At 45.5% G+C, this 19,181-nt stretch overlaps 1 protein-coding gene across 1 annotated transcript in view; it reads left to right on the top strand.

Annotated features, from left to right (window-relative positions):
* Positions 1-19,181, top strand: part of TTLL4 (tubulin tyrosine ligase like 4) — a 38,583-nt gene that overhangs the window by 12,722 nt on the left and 6,680 nt on the right. Inside the window, exons 2-10 of the mRNA XM_082658417.1 lie at positions 8,245-9,823; positions 10,713-10,822; positions 11,176-11,239; positions 16,084-16,205; positions 16,649-16,759; positions 17,121-17,197; positions 17,908-18,099; positions 18,200-18,282; positions 18,515-18,643. Of these exons, the coding sequence (XP_082514543.1) occupies positions 8,343-9,823; positions 10,713-10,822; positions 11,176-11,239; positions 16,084-16,205; positions 16,649-16,759; positions 17,121-17,197; positions 17,908-18,099; positions 18,200-18,282; positions 18,515-18,643 (2,369 nt within the window). The 5' untranslated portion in view covers positions 8,245-8,342. The remainder of the gene's footprint in view (positions 1-8,244; positions 9,824-10,712; positions 10,823-11,175; positions 11,240-16,083; positions 16,206-16,648; positions 16,760-17,120; positions 17,198-17,907; positions 18,100-18,199; positions 18,283-18,514; positions 18,644-19,181) is intronic.

Here is a 19,181-nt window from a genome sequence, read left to right as displayed (position 1 = left end):
CCAGCAGTTATGGGATTTGATTTTATTGTGATTGCGCCCCTCCTACCGTCTCACTGCAGCTTCTCCTTTGTCTTTGGATGTGGGTTATCTTTTTTGGTGAGTTCCAGGGTGTTTCTGTCGATGATTGTTCAGCAGTTAGTTGTGATTCTGGTGCTCTCGCAAGAGGGAGTGAGTGCACGTCCTTCTGCTCCACCATCTTGAACCAATCCTGTTTTCTACTGTTTTTAATGCTTCACCCAGCTCTCACCTGCAAAACTTAGATGAACCTTTAACTTCAGGGTCTGGCACTCATGATGTGGAGTTGAGTGTAGCTTTCCTGCTAGATTCCTTCTATGACCTTGGAATTGTCTGGTCATAGGCTTCCTGTATTTTAGCATGCAATCAGATGCTTTGATCTGTTGGTGAAATGCAGAGAAAACTTTTCTTTAATGCCCAGAACTTCTCATCCTCTCTTCTGGCAGAACTGGGAAGCCAGACCTGGTATTTTTGGAACAAATACTGAGAGTGCTAATTTCTGTTAGGCCCTGAAATACAAAGGACCTTGCCTTGGGAGCCTCTTGGACATCCTGGACAGGCAGTGCTATTCTAGACCAGAGGTTCTCATTATTTGCAGTTTTTTTTTTAAATTAATTTATTTATTTTTGGCTGCTTCAGGTCTTACTTGCGGCCCGCGGGATCTTCACTGAGGCATGCGGGATCTTTCATTGTGGTGCGTGGTGTGTGGGTTTTCTCTTCTCTAGTTGTGGCACGTGGGCTCCAGGGTGTGTGGGCTCTGTAGTTTGTGGCATGTGGGCTCTCTTGTTGAGGTGCGGGAGCTCAGTAGTTGTAGTGTGCGGGTTTAGTTGCCCCATGGCATGTGGGATCTTAGTTCCCCGACCAGGGATCGAACCCACGTCCCCTGCATTGGAAGGAGGATTCTTTACCACTGGACCACCAGGAAAGTCCCTCTTATCTGCACTTTTAAAGCTCTTTGGGGTCTTCAGTGTATTTTTTAATGTGGGATATATATCTACTCCATACTAGAAATTGAAGTATTTATTTATTAATTCATTTAGAAATTATAATAAACCCCTTACAAGTAAACATAAGTAGCATTTTTAAAAATGCAAAATGCGGTTGTTTCAGAAATATTAGTGAGAAGAGTGGCATTGTTTTTGAGAATCTCGTTGTCTGGCTTAATAGAAGACAGCTGGATTCTCATATTTGTTTCTGCATTCAGTTGGTTCGATATGTTGTTGTGATTGAATGATGACGAAAATCCAGCCTCACATAGATAATAGGAAAAGGGAGGAATATTTCTGTGGCCTTTTCAGACAATAGTAGATATTCTTCTTTGGTACTACACAGAAGTTAACAAGGGGTGGTTTTATGCAGTTTAGCTGCAATGGAATCTGAAATGTTATCAGTGAGCTTTTCATACTTTGTTTCATTAGAATCCATTGGTCTGTCTCTGACTTTGACCGGACCTTTCACCCGTGCCTGATTCTTTGACATTGTGTGATAGATATTTAGAAAACACTGGTTCATTGAGTTATGTAGATCTTACAAATGTTGCCACATTTTATTTTACAGTATCAAAAAACAATATATTATCACCACACTCATCAGAAAGATGGTTAAGTATTGGGAAGCTGTCAAGCTCAGGGTGGCAGATACAATTTTGCCAAAATTATAATTTTCTCTTGGAAGCTCAAATTTTATCATTGGCAACAAACACTGTCAGCTGTTTTCCCTGAAGCGACAGGCTTACTCTGTTTCATTTTCTAGAGAATGCCTGCCAAGTATCAACGTCTGAATAACCATCACTTTTGTGTCCTTCATTCTTTCAAGTAAACATGATGTTCCACAGAGAAATTTTGCAATTCAAACAAGTGCTTTATTTAGAGACAACCATCGTCTTCTATTTTATATGTACTTCTCATTTTGTAACAGAATATTAAAAAGATGTACTTGAGGATTGAGATTTCATTTTTATTGCATCATCAAGGACATTCTTAAGTAAAGCTAGCATTTCTTCTTTCACTGTGCAGTGAAGGAGTGTGTGGTGGTGAAGAATCTCGCTTGGTGCCATTGTCTCGACTCCTACTCAGGAACCAGCAGTTTGACCCACATTACTCTTGCACCATCAGTGGAAAGGCTGGCACAGTAAAAAAAAGGCAAATCACATCTTAGTTTTGTTATGAAAATAGTTTCAGCTAGTGGAACCCCTGAAAGAGTCTTAGGGTTCCCTCAGGGTCTGGGACCACACTTCGAGGACCACTGCTTTAGAGAGCTCACCTGAGGCTTCTTTCAGAAGCTGCTGAAGGTCAAGGCTTCAGGAGAGCTAGTCACTTAATTATGTTAAGCCTTCAGCTGTTTTCACTTTTTAGTAATTTGCAGATGGCTCTCCCTCAGCTCTAGCTGCTGTAAGCTGTATTTTTTCCTGAGGTTTACTAACTACTCTGACATAACTGTGTTCTACAAGAGCTGCCCTTCTCAACTTGTGGTAGTGACCCTTCCTTCTCATTAGGGTTGGGGTATTGGCCTTCCTTTCTTAACAGGACCTTAAAAAAGTTCCATGCTCCTCCAGCTTTCTTTAGGGAGACATAGTTTAGGATTTATCTCATAAGAGAAAATGGGTCTGATTCCTATACTCATTCTGTTCGATTTCAGACAAGTCAGTTCTACCTTCTTACATAACTGTTGAGCAACTAAAGTAATTTCATCAGAGATCTTATGACTGTAGACTCTGAACCGTTTCCGATGTCCTGAGTTCCCCTGTGACTGAGGGAAACACTTAGATGGAGGAGGAAGAGGAAACTTCAGATCCCAAGAGCCACATACACTCCTGTAATGTAGGAGAGTGATACAGTCAGTGTGTAATGAATAATTGCTTTCTGCAGAAATAGATACTTTGTCCAAGTTGTTCTGGGCCTGGCCCCTGGTGACTTGATGGTTTGAGACAACAGTCATAGATTTTCTAGCATAGACTGCTCGTCATTCACTCTCACTTAAGGAGGAAACTTGAGGCAAAATGACCCCACAGTGAGTGGAAGGCAGAATGAGATAGACAGCTTCTGAATGCTGTCTAAAGATGGCCAAGCAGGATGTTGAGATTCCTGAGACTGGATGCTTTAGAAGGAGAGAGGCTGGATCCAGGGACGTCAGGCAGGATGCTACTGCAACAGCCCTGCACTTGGTGAGGGGGGTGAGGGACTAGGAATTGGACTGAGCCGGTCATGCAAATAGAAAGAAAAGGATGTTTGAGGCCATTTTGTTTATCTTCAGAATGCTCAGCAGTTCTTTACCTTCCTTTCTTATCCCTTTAAGGGAAAAAAAAATTGTTTCTTTTTTAACAGCTTTGTGGAGGTATAACTGACATTGAAAATATTCATCACCCTCAAGTCAATTAATTTTTAAACTTTGTTCTAGGGAGCCTTAATATCTCATGACGTTTTGCGGGGAGGCTTGGGTGGCATTGCTGAGGAGGAGGCCAGACTAGGGCAGTGATCTTCCTCCTTCTACTCGCATAGCTGTGCATTTATCTGTTACAGAAACACAAGATTTTCCTGTAAAAACCATCATGGAGCTTATGAGGCATATTCATACGAGAAGAGAACACCGGTAAAAGATAGCCTCTACAAAGTATCCAATTAGAGGAATAAATTACACAACAGATATTCATGGGTAGGATGGAGCTTGAGCTGGGCCTGGAAAAGGTAAATATAATATGATAAGGATTCGGAAGGAAGAGGCTGAGTGGAGTAAGGGCCTGCAGACCGGTTTGAAAGGATTAGTACAAGACCAGAACAGGTCATATAACAGAGTTAAAGGTGGAAGGAAATGGAAATACACCTTAAAAAAAGACTGAAGCCAGGGCTTCCCTGGTGGCGCAGTGGTTGAGAGTCCGCCTGCCGATGCGGGGGACACGGGTTCGTGCCCCGGTCCGGGAGGATCCCACATGCTGCGGAGCGGCTGGGCCTGTGGGCCATGGCCGCTGAGCCTGCGCGTCCGGAGCCTGTGCTCCGCAATGGGAGAGGCCACAACAGTGAGAGGCCCGCGTACCGCAAAAAAAAACTCAGGCTAAGAAGTCTGGAATTTATTTATTGACTTACATGAGAATCATGTAGAAGGCTTGTTTAAAATACAGATCCCTGGCCCTACCTCAGACCCACTGAATCCTCTCTGAAAGTGGGGCTCAGGAATCTGTACCCCAGGTTATTCTGATGCAGGTCGTTGGTGGGCTACTGTGATATTAAAGAAGGACTCATGGAAAATTTTTGGAAAGGTAACTGATCAAGTAACATTTAAGCAAAGTTAACCTGGAGGTTGCCTGCAGAATGGAATTAGGAAGGGCAGACCCTGGAGACACAAACTTCAGTGTGGAAGCTGTTGCAGCAGTCCGGATCTGGGATGGCGGTTGAAATGAAAGGAGGGGGCGTGCTATGAAGAAAGAATCTCTTAGGTTTTGTGACTGGTTTGGCTTTGGAGATTAAGAGAAAGGAAGAAATCAGAAGTGACTTAAGTTTTCCTCTTAGGTAACTGAGGGAAAGAAATTTCCACTGAAAGAAATTGGAACGTCAAGAGTGCAGAGCTAGGGAATTCCCTGGAGGTTCAGTGGTTAGGACTTGGCACTTTCACTGCCGGGGTCCGGGTTCAGTTCCTGGTTGGGGAACTGAGATGCTGTAAGCCGTAAGGCGCGGCCAAAAAAAAGAGTGCAGAGCTGTTCTGACAAGCTGGGCTGAAGTGGTTGGACTTGCCTGTGGAAAAGGTGGAGAAGACAGTTGGCGATGAGGACACAGAGCTTGAGAGAAGTCGGGTCTGAAAAGTGACTCGTCTCCTGCAGGTAATAGTTGAAGTGGTGAGAGCAGATTGGTTTGATGTGGGAGAGAGGATAAAAGAGAGGAGCTGTGGAGGATTTTGGAGCGGACCTCTGGAGGAAAAGGCACTGTTGAAGCAATTGGGTGTGGCTGTGGCAGAGTTCCTACACTGAGTAAAGTAGCAGCAACAAGGAGATGCTGGTAGCACCCCAGTGTTCACTGCAGCACTATTTACGATAGCCAAGTTATGGAAGCAACCCAAGTGTCCAGTGATAGATGAATGGACACAGAAGATGTGGCACATATATACAGTGGAATGTTACTTGGCCATAAAAAGAGAAATCTTGCCATTTGCAAAAACATGGGTGGGGGACTTCCCTGGTGGTCCAGTGGGTAAGACTCCATGCTCCCAATGCAGGCGGCCCGGGTTCAATCCCTGGTTGGGGAAGTAGATCCCACATGCATGCCACAACTAAGAAGCCCACATGCTGCAACGAAGATCCCGCGTGCCGCAACTAACACCCAGGGCAGCCTAAATAAATAAATAAATATTTTTTTAAAAAAAGCAAAAAAAACATGGATGGATCTAGAGGGTATTATGCTAAGTAAGATAAGTCAGACAAGGAAAAACAAATGCCCTGTGGGAAATGGCCCTTGCAGACACATACAAGATCTAGAATCCTGTTAGTCACAGAGAAGAGAATCCACTTTACTCTGGCACTAGCCCAGCAGGCCACCCGCAGCTTCTGAAGAGGGTGGGAGTATATCCTTCGCCTTCCTCTTCCTCATTTGGATTAAAAGTGAAGCCAGCTAGATGCCGGGCCACTTGTGTCCAGTGTTCCTGGCACCGAGGATTCGTGTGGAGGGCTGCAGAGAAGCAGACATTGAGCAGTGTGTGCAGAGAGGAGGGTTCTCTTCACCCAGCCCCGAGGTGTGCAGTGGGTACCCATGTCTATGAGGGAAAGTGGGCTTGCCCGCGGTGCAGATGAGGATGCAGTGGTGTGCTCTTGGGCACTTCACCTGCAAAGGGGGCTCAGTATAAACAGTGGAGGAGTGTTTCCAACCTGCCTTTTGTCTTGTACCTGAAGGTTAGGGATAAGTGAGGGAACAGGGCCTAGGTGTGTGTTTCATTTCTATTTAAGAGGCAGCATGGAGTCAAACTCAGGTTTTAATCTAGCCACTCCTTGTTGGTTGTTTAATTATAGAAAAGTTACTTAGCTTTACTGAGTCTTGGATTCATCATCAGCAAATTGAACATAGGGTGTTTGTGAGGATTTGATGAGCGTAGTACCTGGTATTTATTAGGTGCCCAAACTAGCATTCATCAGTTCTAGTGTATTTCCCCTTTATTTACTGTGTTTTTTTCAGTTTATTTATTCAACAGAATATTGAGCACTTATTGTGGGTGAGACCCTATATTGGGGACATCAGGGGAAGGACAACATGCTCCTTGCTCCTAGTCAGATGAGTAGTCCATTATTAAAGCTCAGTGTAATACAGACAGTGATGGTGGCGAGCACAGAGATGAGGCATCCTATTTGAACTGGGGAGTCCAGAAAGGCTGCCTGGTGAAAGTGATATTTGAGCTGTTTATTTTTTGTCTGGTGGAAGAGAAGGAAAGGCTTCTAGGGAGCGATACTTGTAGAGACATGAAGGTCTGAGATAGGAGGATGCACGTGACGAGCCACAAGTTGGGTGATATTCAGGGAGCACCAGCCTGAAATCTTGTTTCCTTAGCCCTTTTTGCCATCACTTTGGTGAATCTGTTGTGCTGCATCGGTGGGGAAAGATGTAGATTCCTGAAACACGACTACGTGAACTGGGACGTGAGTCTGTTGAGTGTACATGACACACACTCAGGTGTGTGGTCTTAAAAAATCACTGGCAGGATTTGACCCTTCCCTTTGTGTGTGCTTCTCTACCATAAGTGCAGAGTATAACTGTCCCCCGCACAGTATTTCCATAGTTTGGACTTGGTGGAGGTCCATTTTCTGTTACCTTAATTTGCGGTTACTGGCATCATATCTGGTTTTAGCCCTTATGCTGTCTTTTGCCCACTATCATTTTGAATATTGGCAGTGATTTTTTGGTACTCTCCTTGAGAAAGAATCCACATAGGTCAGCCTTTTCAGGAAAAGAGGGCGACATCATGTGGCTTCTGCAGGCTTTTTGTTGGTAGACAACACCAACAGTTCCTGTAGCTGTAGACAGGAATTCTCCTATCAAAATACAAAGTCCTCTTCCCATTGACTGTGTCTCAAATGAAACTTGAGCAAAAAAATTCTCTGCTAATTCCTTCCCTCTAGCCACTCTGAAAACACTTGATGAAGATGCCAGGATTTCATTTAGAATTATCCCAGATGAATGACTTCTTATAAAAGGGTCTTGTATTATTTTTCCCCTGGATGCTGTCGTGAAAGCAGACCCACCTTTCCCTGCAGGTGTGAAAACTGCAGAATATTTTGTGAATTTGGCTTAGAAAGCAAGAGACCATACTAAACTGACTGTTGAGAACCCAGAACTACAGGCTGGTTCAGAGGTTTTGCTTTAGAGGAAAGATTCAATGAGGAAATGTAAGAGACACGTTCTCCTTCCCCCAAATCAGCTCAAACTGAAGGCTGGGATTTGGAATAAAGAAAGTTTCTCTCCTCTTCTCGCCTCTGTATTCTACTCCCTGACCTTTCCTGTCCCATTGTGGCTGCTGGAAATAAAGTCACCTTAAATATAAAGAATGTTGGTGTCTAGTTCCATCTTGTTTCTTCTCTTTCCCACCAACACGTTGGTTGGAATTTAAGCCTATATAGTTGGCAAGACACTTGAAGAGACGAAATTACTGTCTCAGCTCCAGGATGCACTCCAGAGGTCAGCAGGAGAAATCTCTGCTCTTACCTGAACTTGTCACATTTAACTGTGAAAAGCAGACCACATCCGGGGCAGCTGAGAATTGGTGAGGGAGCAGTAGATGTAAAATATGCTTCTCAAATGGTCTTTGACCATTCAGAATTGGTTGATGAGGAGGAAGGTATTAGCTGGTTTCTCTGCCACACCCAGACTTGCCTCATTCCTAGGCACACTCGTGTCAGGTGAGGGAAGGAAGCCACTTGTGTAAAGTTGTGGATGATGAGAAAGAAAGGTGATTTTTTCTTTGGAGAGAGACGAAAGAGCTCTCTGAGTGAGAGGGTGGGAACATGTGAACAGACTTACACTGGTGGCACCTTAGTGTCCCAGTCCTTGATGGAGCCAGCTTTGGTTGCATGAGGGCAGCAGGAAGTCCACTGAAAACACCCTAAGGATCTGGTGTTCTTCTCCCAGGGCCCCAATTGATGACCAAGACTGGTTGCCCAAGAAGTGCTGAGGTGGGGCTCTTCCTTGCCTGGGCACCACTGTAGCATTGTGTCTGTCCTTCTAGGACTGTAACATTCCCAGTTGTCTCTCTGCCCTCCAGGCTGACGGACCTCAAGGATGCGGCTGCTACTGCTGGAAGTACGAGGTTCCTTACCTGAGCTGGGCCATGAGGCCACGTGGCCGTGATGTGGGCTCCTCATGGCCTCAGCAAGAACAGAGCACTACACTATTGGCCGGGGAAACAGCTTTAAGCCGAGTGGGCCCTCAGGCACAGTGCCTACCCCGCCACCTGAGAAACCCTCTGAGGGCAAAGTCTGGGCTCAGGGTCATCAGCAGGTGAAGCCAATCTGGAAGGTGGAGAAGCAGCACGTGGGAACACTTTCAGCAGGGTTGGGCCCAGGCCTCTTGGGTGTCCCACCGCAGCCCACATACTTCTTTTGCCCCAGCACTTTATGTAGCTCCGGGAGCACGGCTGTCATTGCAGGCCACAGCAACTCCTGTTACCTGCACTCCCTCCCGGACCTGTTCAGCAGCACCCTGCTCTACCGCCACTCCAACTACGGCCACAGACCATACCAGCAGCTGGAGTCTTTCTGCTTGCATTCAAGCCTGTCAGAAAAAAGACCTCTTTCTCTCCCTCAAAAGAGACTCCCTATCAGACTCACTGCCAATAAGGCCACTTCTTCCAAGGTCTCCCCCATGGCATCCTCATCCACAGAACCATACCTCTCACTGGGAGCGGCTGGGGAAAATCCTTCAGGGAAGAGCCTGGCCTCTGCCATCTCAGGGAAGACCCCGTCTCCACTCTCCTCTTCTTCCTCTTCCTACAAGCCCATGCTAAATAACAACTCCTTCATGCGGCCAAATAGCACTAAAGTGCCTTTATTGCAGGCCACAGAAGGCCTGAAGCCAGTATCCTCACCGAAGGTCCAGCTTGTCTCCTGGCATCAATCAGGGGGCACTGGAGACTGTGCACTCCAGCCTGTTGAGCACAAGGTGCCCAAGAGCAGTGGCACTGTCCTAGATGATGACCCTTCCCACAGCACCCTGTCTACCCCCAGTTCCTTAGACGCTTCCACCACCAGTGCTGCCTCTCCCCACTACAACTGGAGTAACTTAGCCACAGGGGCAGAGCCACATCCCTGTGGCCTGGATGGGGACTCTGTTTCCCAGAATCTGACTAAGGAGGTTCGGTTCACTGAGGCTGTGAGGAAGTTGACTGCAAGAGGCTTTGAGAAGAAGCCAAGGCAAGGCTACCATTTTGAACAGTCTTATTTCATGAACCCCAGCTTGCAGTGGGATGTCCTCAACAGGAACAGGTGGTGGAAACCAGCTGTGGTAGGCCAGCAGCTCCCTCAGGAGAATGCTGGAGCAGACAGTAGCGTCCTCCCTGGAGCCTCGGACACCATGGAGCTGGACAGTACAGTCTTCTGTACCAAACACATCAGTATTCACCTCCTTGCCTCACACGCCAGTGGGCTCAGCTGCAGCCCTGCCTGTGGATCTGCAATCAACTCCCCACCTCTTGGAGAAGACAAAACTCCAGCTCTGCCTTCTCCCCCTCAGCCCCTTGGCGTGGCCGAGGTGGCCACCCGCCTCTCTTCCATCCATCTGGGCAAGCTTGAGAGGGAGGAGCCTAAGGAAGCCAGGAAGCTGGACTCACCTGCTAGGGATATTGGGTAAGTCGGAGAAAGTTTTTGGTTCATTTAAAGCAGTAGAATGTATACATGTTTGGTGACACTGACCGTCTGTCTCTGGAGGTTGGTTTTGTTTCTTAACTGCTGTAGAAGTTTGGTTTTCACTTTAGAGCAGAGGTCAGCAAGCTACACTTTGCAGGCCAAATCCCACCCTCTGCCTGCTTTTATAAATAAGGTTTTATTGAAATGCAGCCTTACTCCTTCATTTACTACTGTCTGTGGCTGCTTTTTTGTTATAACCGTAGGGTTGAGTAGTTGCGACAGACTGAATGGCCCACAAAACAAAATATTTACTGTCTTGTCCTTTAGAGGAAGAGTTTGCTAAGCCTTGCTTTAGGTTATAACCAGGGAAAAATAAGAATTCCAAACATCATGTGTTGCAAACTGTGATTTCTCTACTTAATTCCAAACCAAATCAGATTCTCAGTCAGTCCTGGTATGACAGCCGTTTCAGAGTTAGGGCATACACATACTTGGCTTCTTCTCTTGTGCCTTGTTACTTCTCTGGAACCGTGGTCCACCAAGGCCTTGTTCTGAGTTCCCAGAGAGAAGTCTAGGGACCTTTGATGTCTGTTACCACACATTGATTGATGGTGTTTTGTATTCAGAATTTTGTTTTTATATGCCCTGAGGGACGTCAAAGAAGATGGAAGACATAGTGCCTCTCTGCAGAATAGGGGATGTAGGGTTGAGGAACTATGGCTAGACCTAAGCTCTGAGGACAAGAGGAATAGTTGTAAGGCCCAGGCAAGGGCCAGCAGATTGGTGACTGGGGAAGAGACAAACATTGGGAGATGATTAAGGAATGAGAATCCAACTGTGACCGCTCTTATGGAGTTGGCTGGGCCGGGGGCATGATTCTTTCTTATAGTTCAGCTACTGACCTCCAGCTAGACCAGGTTGAAGCTGAAGATCTGGAAGAAGAGCTAATAGATGGTTTGGAAGACTGCTGCAACCATGATGAGAATGAAGAGGAGGAGGGTGAGTAGGGGACCCTCTCACCTCCAACTGGGCATGGGTCACCACCGCTAGGGAAGGGGACTAACAATTGTGTACCAGATCCTTAACTCACTTTGTCACCTACATTCATCATTCGCCTTGGGGGTCTAAGGGTAGTAGTGGCTTTTGGGGGACTTGCTCTCTAGTCCCCCATCCCCCGAGTCTTGCCTTCTCCCTGCTGCTGTCGAGCTTCGGGGGCGCCATGCAAGGCAGCAGCGGGTGCTTGTGGCTCTGTAAGAAGGCTGAGCCAAGATGTCTGAGGAAGAGCTGCCTGGGCTTGGTGACTTTGTGTGGCAGCCTCTCCTAGCTGGGACTTCTCTGCTTTTCACCCGCAGGAGACTCAGAGTGCTCCTCATGCAGTGCTGTTTCCCCCAGCGAGTCAGTAGCAGTGATCACTCGGTGAGTGCTGGCTGTGCAGATCGTTGGTAGAGGCCCATTTTCCGTCTCTTTAAGATTATAAAGAGATTAATCACCTAAGTCATTAATTAATGGCCCTGTTAACCCTAACTCATTTTTACCAAATTTTTACATTAGGACTTTCGTTTTTAAACAGGAAACAGTGGAAGGGAACAGAAGCATATTTTATCAGTGGGGCTTAAAAACAGTACCAAGTTTCTTAGGCTGCAGTTTGGTCTTTAGGCTTCAAGAAATTGTTCAGGTAAAAAGCAAATAATTTCAAGAAGTATTTAGAAAATTAATAACTAATTAATGAAGACCCATATTGTTTGAGGTAGATTCTTAGTTAGGCTACCCACTTGAGGGTAATTGCCACCTTGCATTATGAGTATGTCCCACAGGCAGAAACAGTTCTGAGATAGATATACTGCTAACTGGAGCTTTTTGCAATGCTCTTCTGCTCCCTTCAGAGGTTAGTTTTATAAGACTGATGTTGACCTTAGTAATAAGAAATTGAATTTAAAATTCGCTAGCTTTAATCTAGATTATTTTGTTGGCTGCCCTTTGTGGAATCTGAGTGATACCCATCTCTAACTAGGGAACCAACAAGTCAGTCTCTTAATGTAGACCCTTCTTTTGTAAAACAGATAGTTGTAGAATGCTGTATAACTGAGATGGGGAGTCCAGGGAGAGGAAGGAATGCAGGACTAAGAGGAAATTACTGTAAATGAGGACATGTCATTGTGCTAAAGCGTTTTAGAACTTGCTTAAGGATCATATAGATCAACTTTCTGGGTAGAAAGTTAACATTCTTCAATATAATCTTCCTTGTTTCCCTCATCACTTCCAACCTTGTCTCAATATGAAGCTCTGTCTTCATTAATTATTATTAGATATTAAAAAGAACCTTCATGGGCTTCCCTGGTGGCACAGTGGTTAAGAGTCCGCCTGCCAGTGCAGGGGACGTGGGTTCGAGCCCTGGTCCAGGAAGATCCCACATGCCACAGAGCAAGTAGGCCACAACTACCGAGCCCACGTGCTGCAACTACTGAAGCCCGTGCACCCTAGAGCCCGTGCTCTGCAACAAGAGAAGCCACCACAATGAGAAGGCCATGCACCTCAATGAAGAGTAGCCCCCGCTCTCCGCAACTAGAGAAAGCCCACACGCAGCAACAAAGACCCAATGCAGCCAAAAATAAATAAATAAAATAAATTTTTAAAAAAAGAAAAGAAAAAGAACCCTCACAAAGTACTAAACATTAAAGTTTTTTTCTTTTAAAAAATAATTTCTACTGAAAATGTAAAAAAAGCAAAATTTCTATTCTAATTTTAATTAAAATCTGGCCATATGTGTTGAGGCTTGCCTAGCATGTGGAGCACCCAGATTCTGGTTGCTTTCCTTTGTGTCAGTTGTGCCTTAGATGAAGCTAAGAGGAAAAGTTAGCCTCACCTAAGATTAGTATGGACAAGGCAGGCTGCATCTCTGAATGTGATGGTGCACATTCACATGGTGCAGCGGCCGTACTAGTTTTAGAGTCCCAAACTAACGAGGTGGAGAGAGTTGTTTGGAAAGTGGAGAGACAAAATTGGGACTTTCTGTGAAGATTAGTAGAAATCCTATCATAGGTATCCTGAATCTGGTGCATAAATTCTGTTACTTTAAGCCTAACCCATTGTTCTTTCAGAAAAGCAAAACTACTCCTGGTCATATATATTGGATGTTGACTAAGCACCTCCACTATCCAGAAGAGAAATATATTTAACATTTAATTGACTTGGAACCCCTTTTCCACACTTAAGGGCGATCTAGGTTTGTGTTCAGGCCTACTTCAAGGCAGCTGAACAGCCCTTTATTTAACCTTTCTGATTTATAAGATAAAATTCACAAAAGTGTTTGTTAATTATTTGCTCATTAATTAATTTAACTTCTACAAAATATACAGTCTATATGAAGCTTAAAACATGAGTTCAAGCAAATGGAGGTTGATGAATTCTAAACTACTTTGCATTTTGACTAAAATCAGAAATATTTTTGGATTGCAAAGTCTTATTTTTTCCCAATTATGAAAGATTTATATATTTATTATAGAAAGTTTTGCAGTCACAGAAAGATCATTGAAATCACTACCTCTGCTTCTCTATTCAGCAATAGTTTATTACATTTCCTGTTCCATATTTTTTTTTCTAAGAATTGTGTAAATTTAGAGATGGTAGTCATCAAGTCCAGCCTCTTTTTTTCAGACGTGAAAATTGAGGAGAGAAGTTAAGTAACTATTTGCAAGGTCAAGGTTTCTAGCACTGCTAAACCAGAAGCCAGACCCATTGAGGTTAAGTTCAGTACTCTTGAGAGGCAGCTAACAAAGATATTTATTTTTTTAATAAAACTTTTGAGACATTTGTAGATTTCCATGCAGTTTTAAGAAATAATACAGAGATTTCCTGAATTCTTTACTCAGTTTCCCCCTGTGGTAACATCCTTTTTTTTATTTTGGCTGCATTGGGTCTTCATTGCTGCCCACGGGCTTTCTCTAGTTGCGGCGAGCCAGGCTACTCTTTGTTGAGGTGCGTGGGCTTCTCATTGCAGTGGCTTCCCTCGTTGCAGAGCCCGGGCTGTAGGTGCATGGGCTTCAGTAGTTGTGGTGCACGAGCTCAGTAGTTGTGGCTTGCGGGCTCTAGAGCACAGGCTCAGTAGTTGTGGCGCAGGGGCTTAGTTGCTCCGCGGCATGTGGGATCTTCCCAGACCAGGGCTCGAACCCACGTCCCCTGCATTGGCAGGCGGATTCTTAACCACTGTGCCACCAGGGAAGTCCCTCCTGTGTAACATCTTGCAAACTGTAGTACAATTTAGTACAATCAAGACATTAACATTAGTGAAAATGTAAACATTTCCGTCACTGCAAGAATCCCTCCTGTTGTCCTGAGAGCACACTTCCTTCCTTCCTGCGCCCATCCCCTTCTTAACCCCTAGCAACTGATAGTTTTGTTATTTCAAGAATGTTATACAAATGGAATGATAGCCATATACAGCCTTTTGAGATTAGCTTTTTTTACTCAGCATATTCTTTGCAAATTCATCCAGGTTGTTGCGTGTATCCATAGTTCATTCCTTTATATTGCTGAGTAGTGTTCCACGGTATCAATGGACCACAGTTTGATTAACCAGCCACCTGCTGAAGGATATTTTGTTTGTTTCCAATTTTTGACTATTACGAGTAAAGCTGCTCTAAACAACTGTGTACATATTTTTGAGTGAACATAAGTCTTCACCTCTCTGAGATAAATGCCCAGGAGTGTAATTGCTGGGTTCTATGGTAATTGCATGTTTAGTTTCTTTAGTTTGATTTTTTTCTTTTTTGGCTGTGCCACACAGCATGTGGGATCTTAGTTCCCCGACCAGGGATTGAACCTGAGCCCCCTGCAGTGGGAGCACAGAGTCTTAACCACTGGACTGCCAGGGAAATCCTGCATGTTTAGTTTTTTAAGAAACTGCCAGAACTGTTTTCCAGAGTGGCTGCACCATTTTGCATTCCTATCTTGTCTTTGTTTTTAAACATTAACTCATTCTCCTTGATTTTCAACAATCTTAAATTCTGATACTCAGTAAATGGAAAGCCTTTAAAGTAAAATACTTTGGAAATGAGGAATAGAGTTGAATTAATTGGATTTATTTAATTAGGAATTAATATTTAACTTGACCCAATAAAATGCACTAAAAATCTCTAAGGTTTGAAACACTGAAGTGTTTTACATACAGTGCCTATTTCTGTCGTGCTGCAAAATAACAAGTAGAGGGCTTCCCTGGTGGCGCAGAGGTTGAGAGTCCGCCTGCTGATGCAGGGGACACGGGTTCGTGCCCCGGTCCGGGAAGATCCCACATGCCATGGAGCGGCTGGGCCCGTGAGCCATGGCCGCTGAGCCTGCGCGTCCGGAGCCTGTGCTGTGCAATGGGAGAGGCCACAACAGTGAGAGGCCTGCGTAAAAAAAAAGAAAACAACAAGTAGAGTGGCTCTTTATAAGCTAAAAATTAATCTTAAAAAATATTTGTGGATCATATAGCTCAGTATAGAGAGTAATAACTACTCTCTCCACTTTCAATGCTGTTTGAAGAAATGGTCTGGGTCTGTCAATAGATAGTTGAGGTTTTCACTATTTTGAGACTCCTTGAGCTAGCCTTGGCCAAGACATTGTTGGAATAACAGTAGGGGCCCCATGGCCCACTGCCGCAGATTCCCAGACATGTGTTACCACATTGTTATGTAAAAATAAGATGTTAACGAATCATTTTTAAAACAGAGAAGAGCATTAATCAACCATATATTTTCAGATAAATGTAAAATGAGTTAGGAGTAGCACTACTTCTTTTCTTCTGTTGCCTTTTTCCCCCTTTTCTTTTTAAAAATCTCTATATCTCTTCTTAGTTCTTTTCTACCTTTTCTGCTTTTCCTCCTCTTTAGTTACCCATATCATTCTTTTTCTCTCCTTGTTATTTCTCTTAGTCTTAGTGTAGTATATTCCTCTACTAGTATCCACTCAAACTCATTACCTGCTCTCTGAGAACCAGTCTTTTCAGGAACCTCCTCAGCCTGTGGCTTGTCATAGGAAATTTTGGAGTTGTCTCATAGAATGAAGTATTGGAAAACTTTGTCTTTAGGTGATTTTTAATGGTGTGACTGTGTATAGGTTAGCCGTAGCACCTTATGGATTAATATTTGCAAAATGATTATTGAGCACTTGTTTTTGTAGAATCAAAGTGTAAAAGATAGTGCCCTGGAAGAAATATGTAATAGTAACAGCACTCAGGGCTGTGGCTTTCCCTTTCTCTACCACATTTCTGTTTTTCATCTTAGGAACTGTATGGAGATTCTGACCAAACCCCTTTCCAAAGAGAAAGTTGTCCGACCAGCCCTCATCTACAGTCTCTTTCCCAACGTGCCCCCTACCATCTATTTTGGCACTCCGGATGAGAGAGGTAAACCTGGCCAAGTGTCAGCCCAGAAGAACCCCCAGGAGAAGGATGCTAGCGAAGTTGGGAGGGGGTGGCAATAGGGTGGAAGGGGCTTTCCAGAATGCCTGTATTGGTGCTTGGTTCCCCGCCTGGCTCACCAGTCTGGTGGGGGATCTTTATCTTGTCCATCCTTTGGCTGACCCTCTCAGCCCCATAATTTCATGATCATTCTTGCCCTCTAACCTGTGTCTTTCCCCTTTCAACCGCCTCTCCTCTCTGTTTTCCTCATTCCTGTGCAGCCTCCTTTCTTCCCCAAAGTGTGCTCCTTTCAAACTCTGATATGGGACAATACTTAGTGACTTGCCTACCCAGGGAAGGCTGAGCAACAGTGCCATCTTTTACTTCTTCTCACCATGACTTTCCTGCTCTTCTCCACACTCTCCCCCCACCTCCCTGCTTTCCCCCAGTGGAGAAACTTCCCTGGGAGCAGAGGAAGCTGCTCCGGTGGAAGATGAGCACAGTGACCCCCAACATTGTCAAGCAGACCATTGGACGGTCCCACTTCAAAATCAGCAAGAGTGAGTCGCTTGCCTTACTTCGAGCCTGTCCTCTGCCCCAACAGATGGGCTTTGGGCGGGAACGGAGCCCTAGATACCTCCTGTTATGTGGGCACCCTGTCCTGAAGTTTCCAACTTCATAGGAGGACATAGGTCTGAAATCCCTCTGGGCTGGAGTCTGTTCCTCAAAATTGGAAGACAGAGGCCCATTGTTCTAGTCCTGACCCCAGGGCCTCATGTAGGACAGCTCCATGGCAACTCTTAGAAAACCGGGGCTGGGAGCTATGCCCAGGCCCAGTGGTACTTCTGGGGCCTCTGAGCCTCTGTCTGTCCCAGGGACTGAGCTGCAAGCAGGACTGACTTCCTGATGTGCCTTCTGTAGGGAATGATGACTGGCTGGGCTGCTGGGGTCACCACATGAAGTCTCCTAGTTTCCGATCCATTCAGGAGCATCAGAAGGTAGGGGCCCTTTCTGAGCCATTCTTCCCCTGGACTCTGGATTGGGCAGGAGGAGGCTGGTATTGGAAGTGGGGGAAGAGGAGGATGACCATGGAGAAGTCAGGAGGGTTCATAGGGGAGTGTAGGAAGTGTAGGAGGCAGGTGCAGGGTGAGCCCCCAGCAGATCACGCATGTCTAGTCGTAGTTCAGCTGCGGTGTCTTAGATCGTTGCAGCCTCTAAAAGACACTTTTCCCTCTAGTGTCTTGAGAGGCAGTGGCAGTTTTCAGTTTACTATGTTTCTCCTGTAACCGCTGCGCATTGCCTCCATTCCTCCAAGCTGAATACGTGTAAAGAGGACTTTGGTCTCGTGCTGGAATGAATAGTCCCTTTTCCCCAGGAAAGCCAGGTAGTTTCCTGTCTTTGTCCTACAGGCATGGAAAAAGACTTAACAGCTTTTTCTTTGCTCTTAAGGTGAATATTATGTCTGTCTTAGTTACTATTTTATGTCGTGAACTGTTGACTCCTAAAGGGCACTCTGTTTTGTTGTGTTTGTGTTTTAATCATTTTTTGGTGAACGCTCAGCAGCTGAATACTTAAGGACCTTTAGACGGTGATAATCAGACGGAACAGGACCTTGAATGTTGAAATGGTGTAGTGAACCTTGCTGTCTTCCTTGTGGCCTCACCTGGACTCTCTCTGTCCCTACTCTCACCCTTTGTCCCTTCTGTAGCTAAACCACTTCCCAGGTTCATTCCAGATTGGGCGAAAGGACCGACTGTGGCGGAACCTGTCCCGCATGCAGAGCCGGTTTGGCAAGAAGGAGTTCAGTTTCTTCCCCCAGTCCTTCATCCTGCCCCAGGATGCCAAGCTTCTGCGCAAAGCCTGGGAGAGCAGCAGCCGCCAAAAGTGGATTGTTAAACCAGTGAGTGGATCACGGCAGGTGGCAGGCCAGGGCCTGAGAGTGGGAACAGCGGAGTGTCTGGCCAGGTAAACAGCTCCTCTCCTCTCCCCTTGACCTCTAGCCGGCATCTGCTCGAGGCATTGGCATCCAGGTCATTCACAAGTGGAGTCAGCTCCCCAAGCGAAGACCCCTTCTGGTACAGAGGTGAGCCGGTCTCCAGCTCAGATCCCGCTCCCCGTTTCCCATCTTCTCAGCCTGGAGGTTCCCTTTTCATGATGTTATTTTGTCCTTTGTCCTCCCAGCCAAAAAACTTCCTCAGCCAGCTGTTTAAAGGTCTTTGTCCTGGAGACCGTTCGCTGGCTTTTGCCATGGCTCAGTTACCTACCAAGCCCTATCTCATCTGTCCTGTCCCTGAAGCTGGCCTTTCCCTGTGTAGGTATCTCCACAAACCCTACCTCATCAGCGGCAGCAAGTTCGATCTGCGAATCTATGTTTACGTCACCTCCTATGATCCTCTACGGATTTACCTCTTTTCAGATGGACTCGTCCGCTTTGCCAGTTGCAAGTATGTGGTAGTGGTGAGGCCTCATGCTGACAGCTTTGGGGATTTGCTTTCGCTCCAGGGAGGGAAGCCAGAGGACACCAAACAGGAAAATAACCAATATTTTGGTAGTTTTTGTTAGCAAAGGAGAAGGTAGGGTGCCTTTGGGAAAACCTAGTCTTCCTTTTCTCCTGTGTGTCTCCTTTACTACACTTCACTTCTGACACTTCTGGTCACCAAATGTGTGGGGTTTTTTCCCCCACACGAAGCAGTTCTACACAACACCAGGTGAGTGTCCTACAATTGAACTCAATTCTGACACTGTCTACCTGGAGATAGCATCAGATCCCACAGGTTAAGGACTCAGTCTCATCAGGCTGCCCCTCTCTACACCACCTCAGATGCCAGTTGCAAGTGCAGGGTGCCGCATGTGTTTCTGACCAATTGGTATAAATCAGAGATTCCCATGACCCCCTCCTTGGGGCCGGGGCTGAGGGGTATCAATTTGATTAATTTGCTAGAGCAGCTCACTCAACTCAGGAAAACAGTTTACTTATGTTTA

This window comes from Grampus griseus, assembly GCF_964374135.1.
Source record: "Grampus griseus genome assembly, chromosome: 7".
In the NCBI taxonomy this organism is placed as follows: Eukaryota; Metazoa; Chordata; class Mammalia; order Artiodactyla; family Delphinidae; genus Grampus; species Grampus griseus.
Note: the sequence above shows the minus strand (reverse complement) of the source record. Positions and strands in the feature narration are given on the sequence as shown.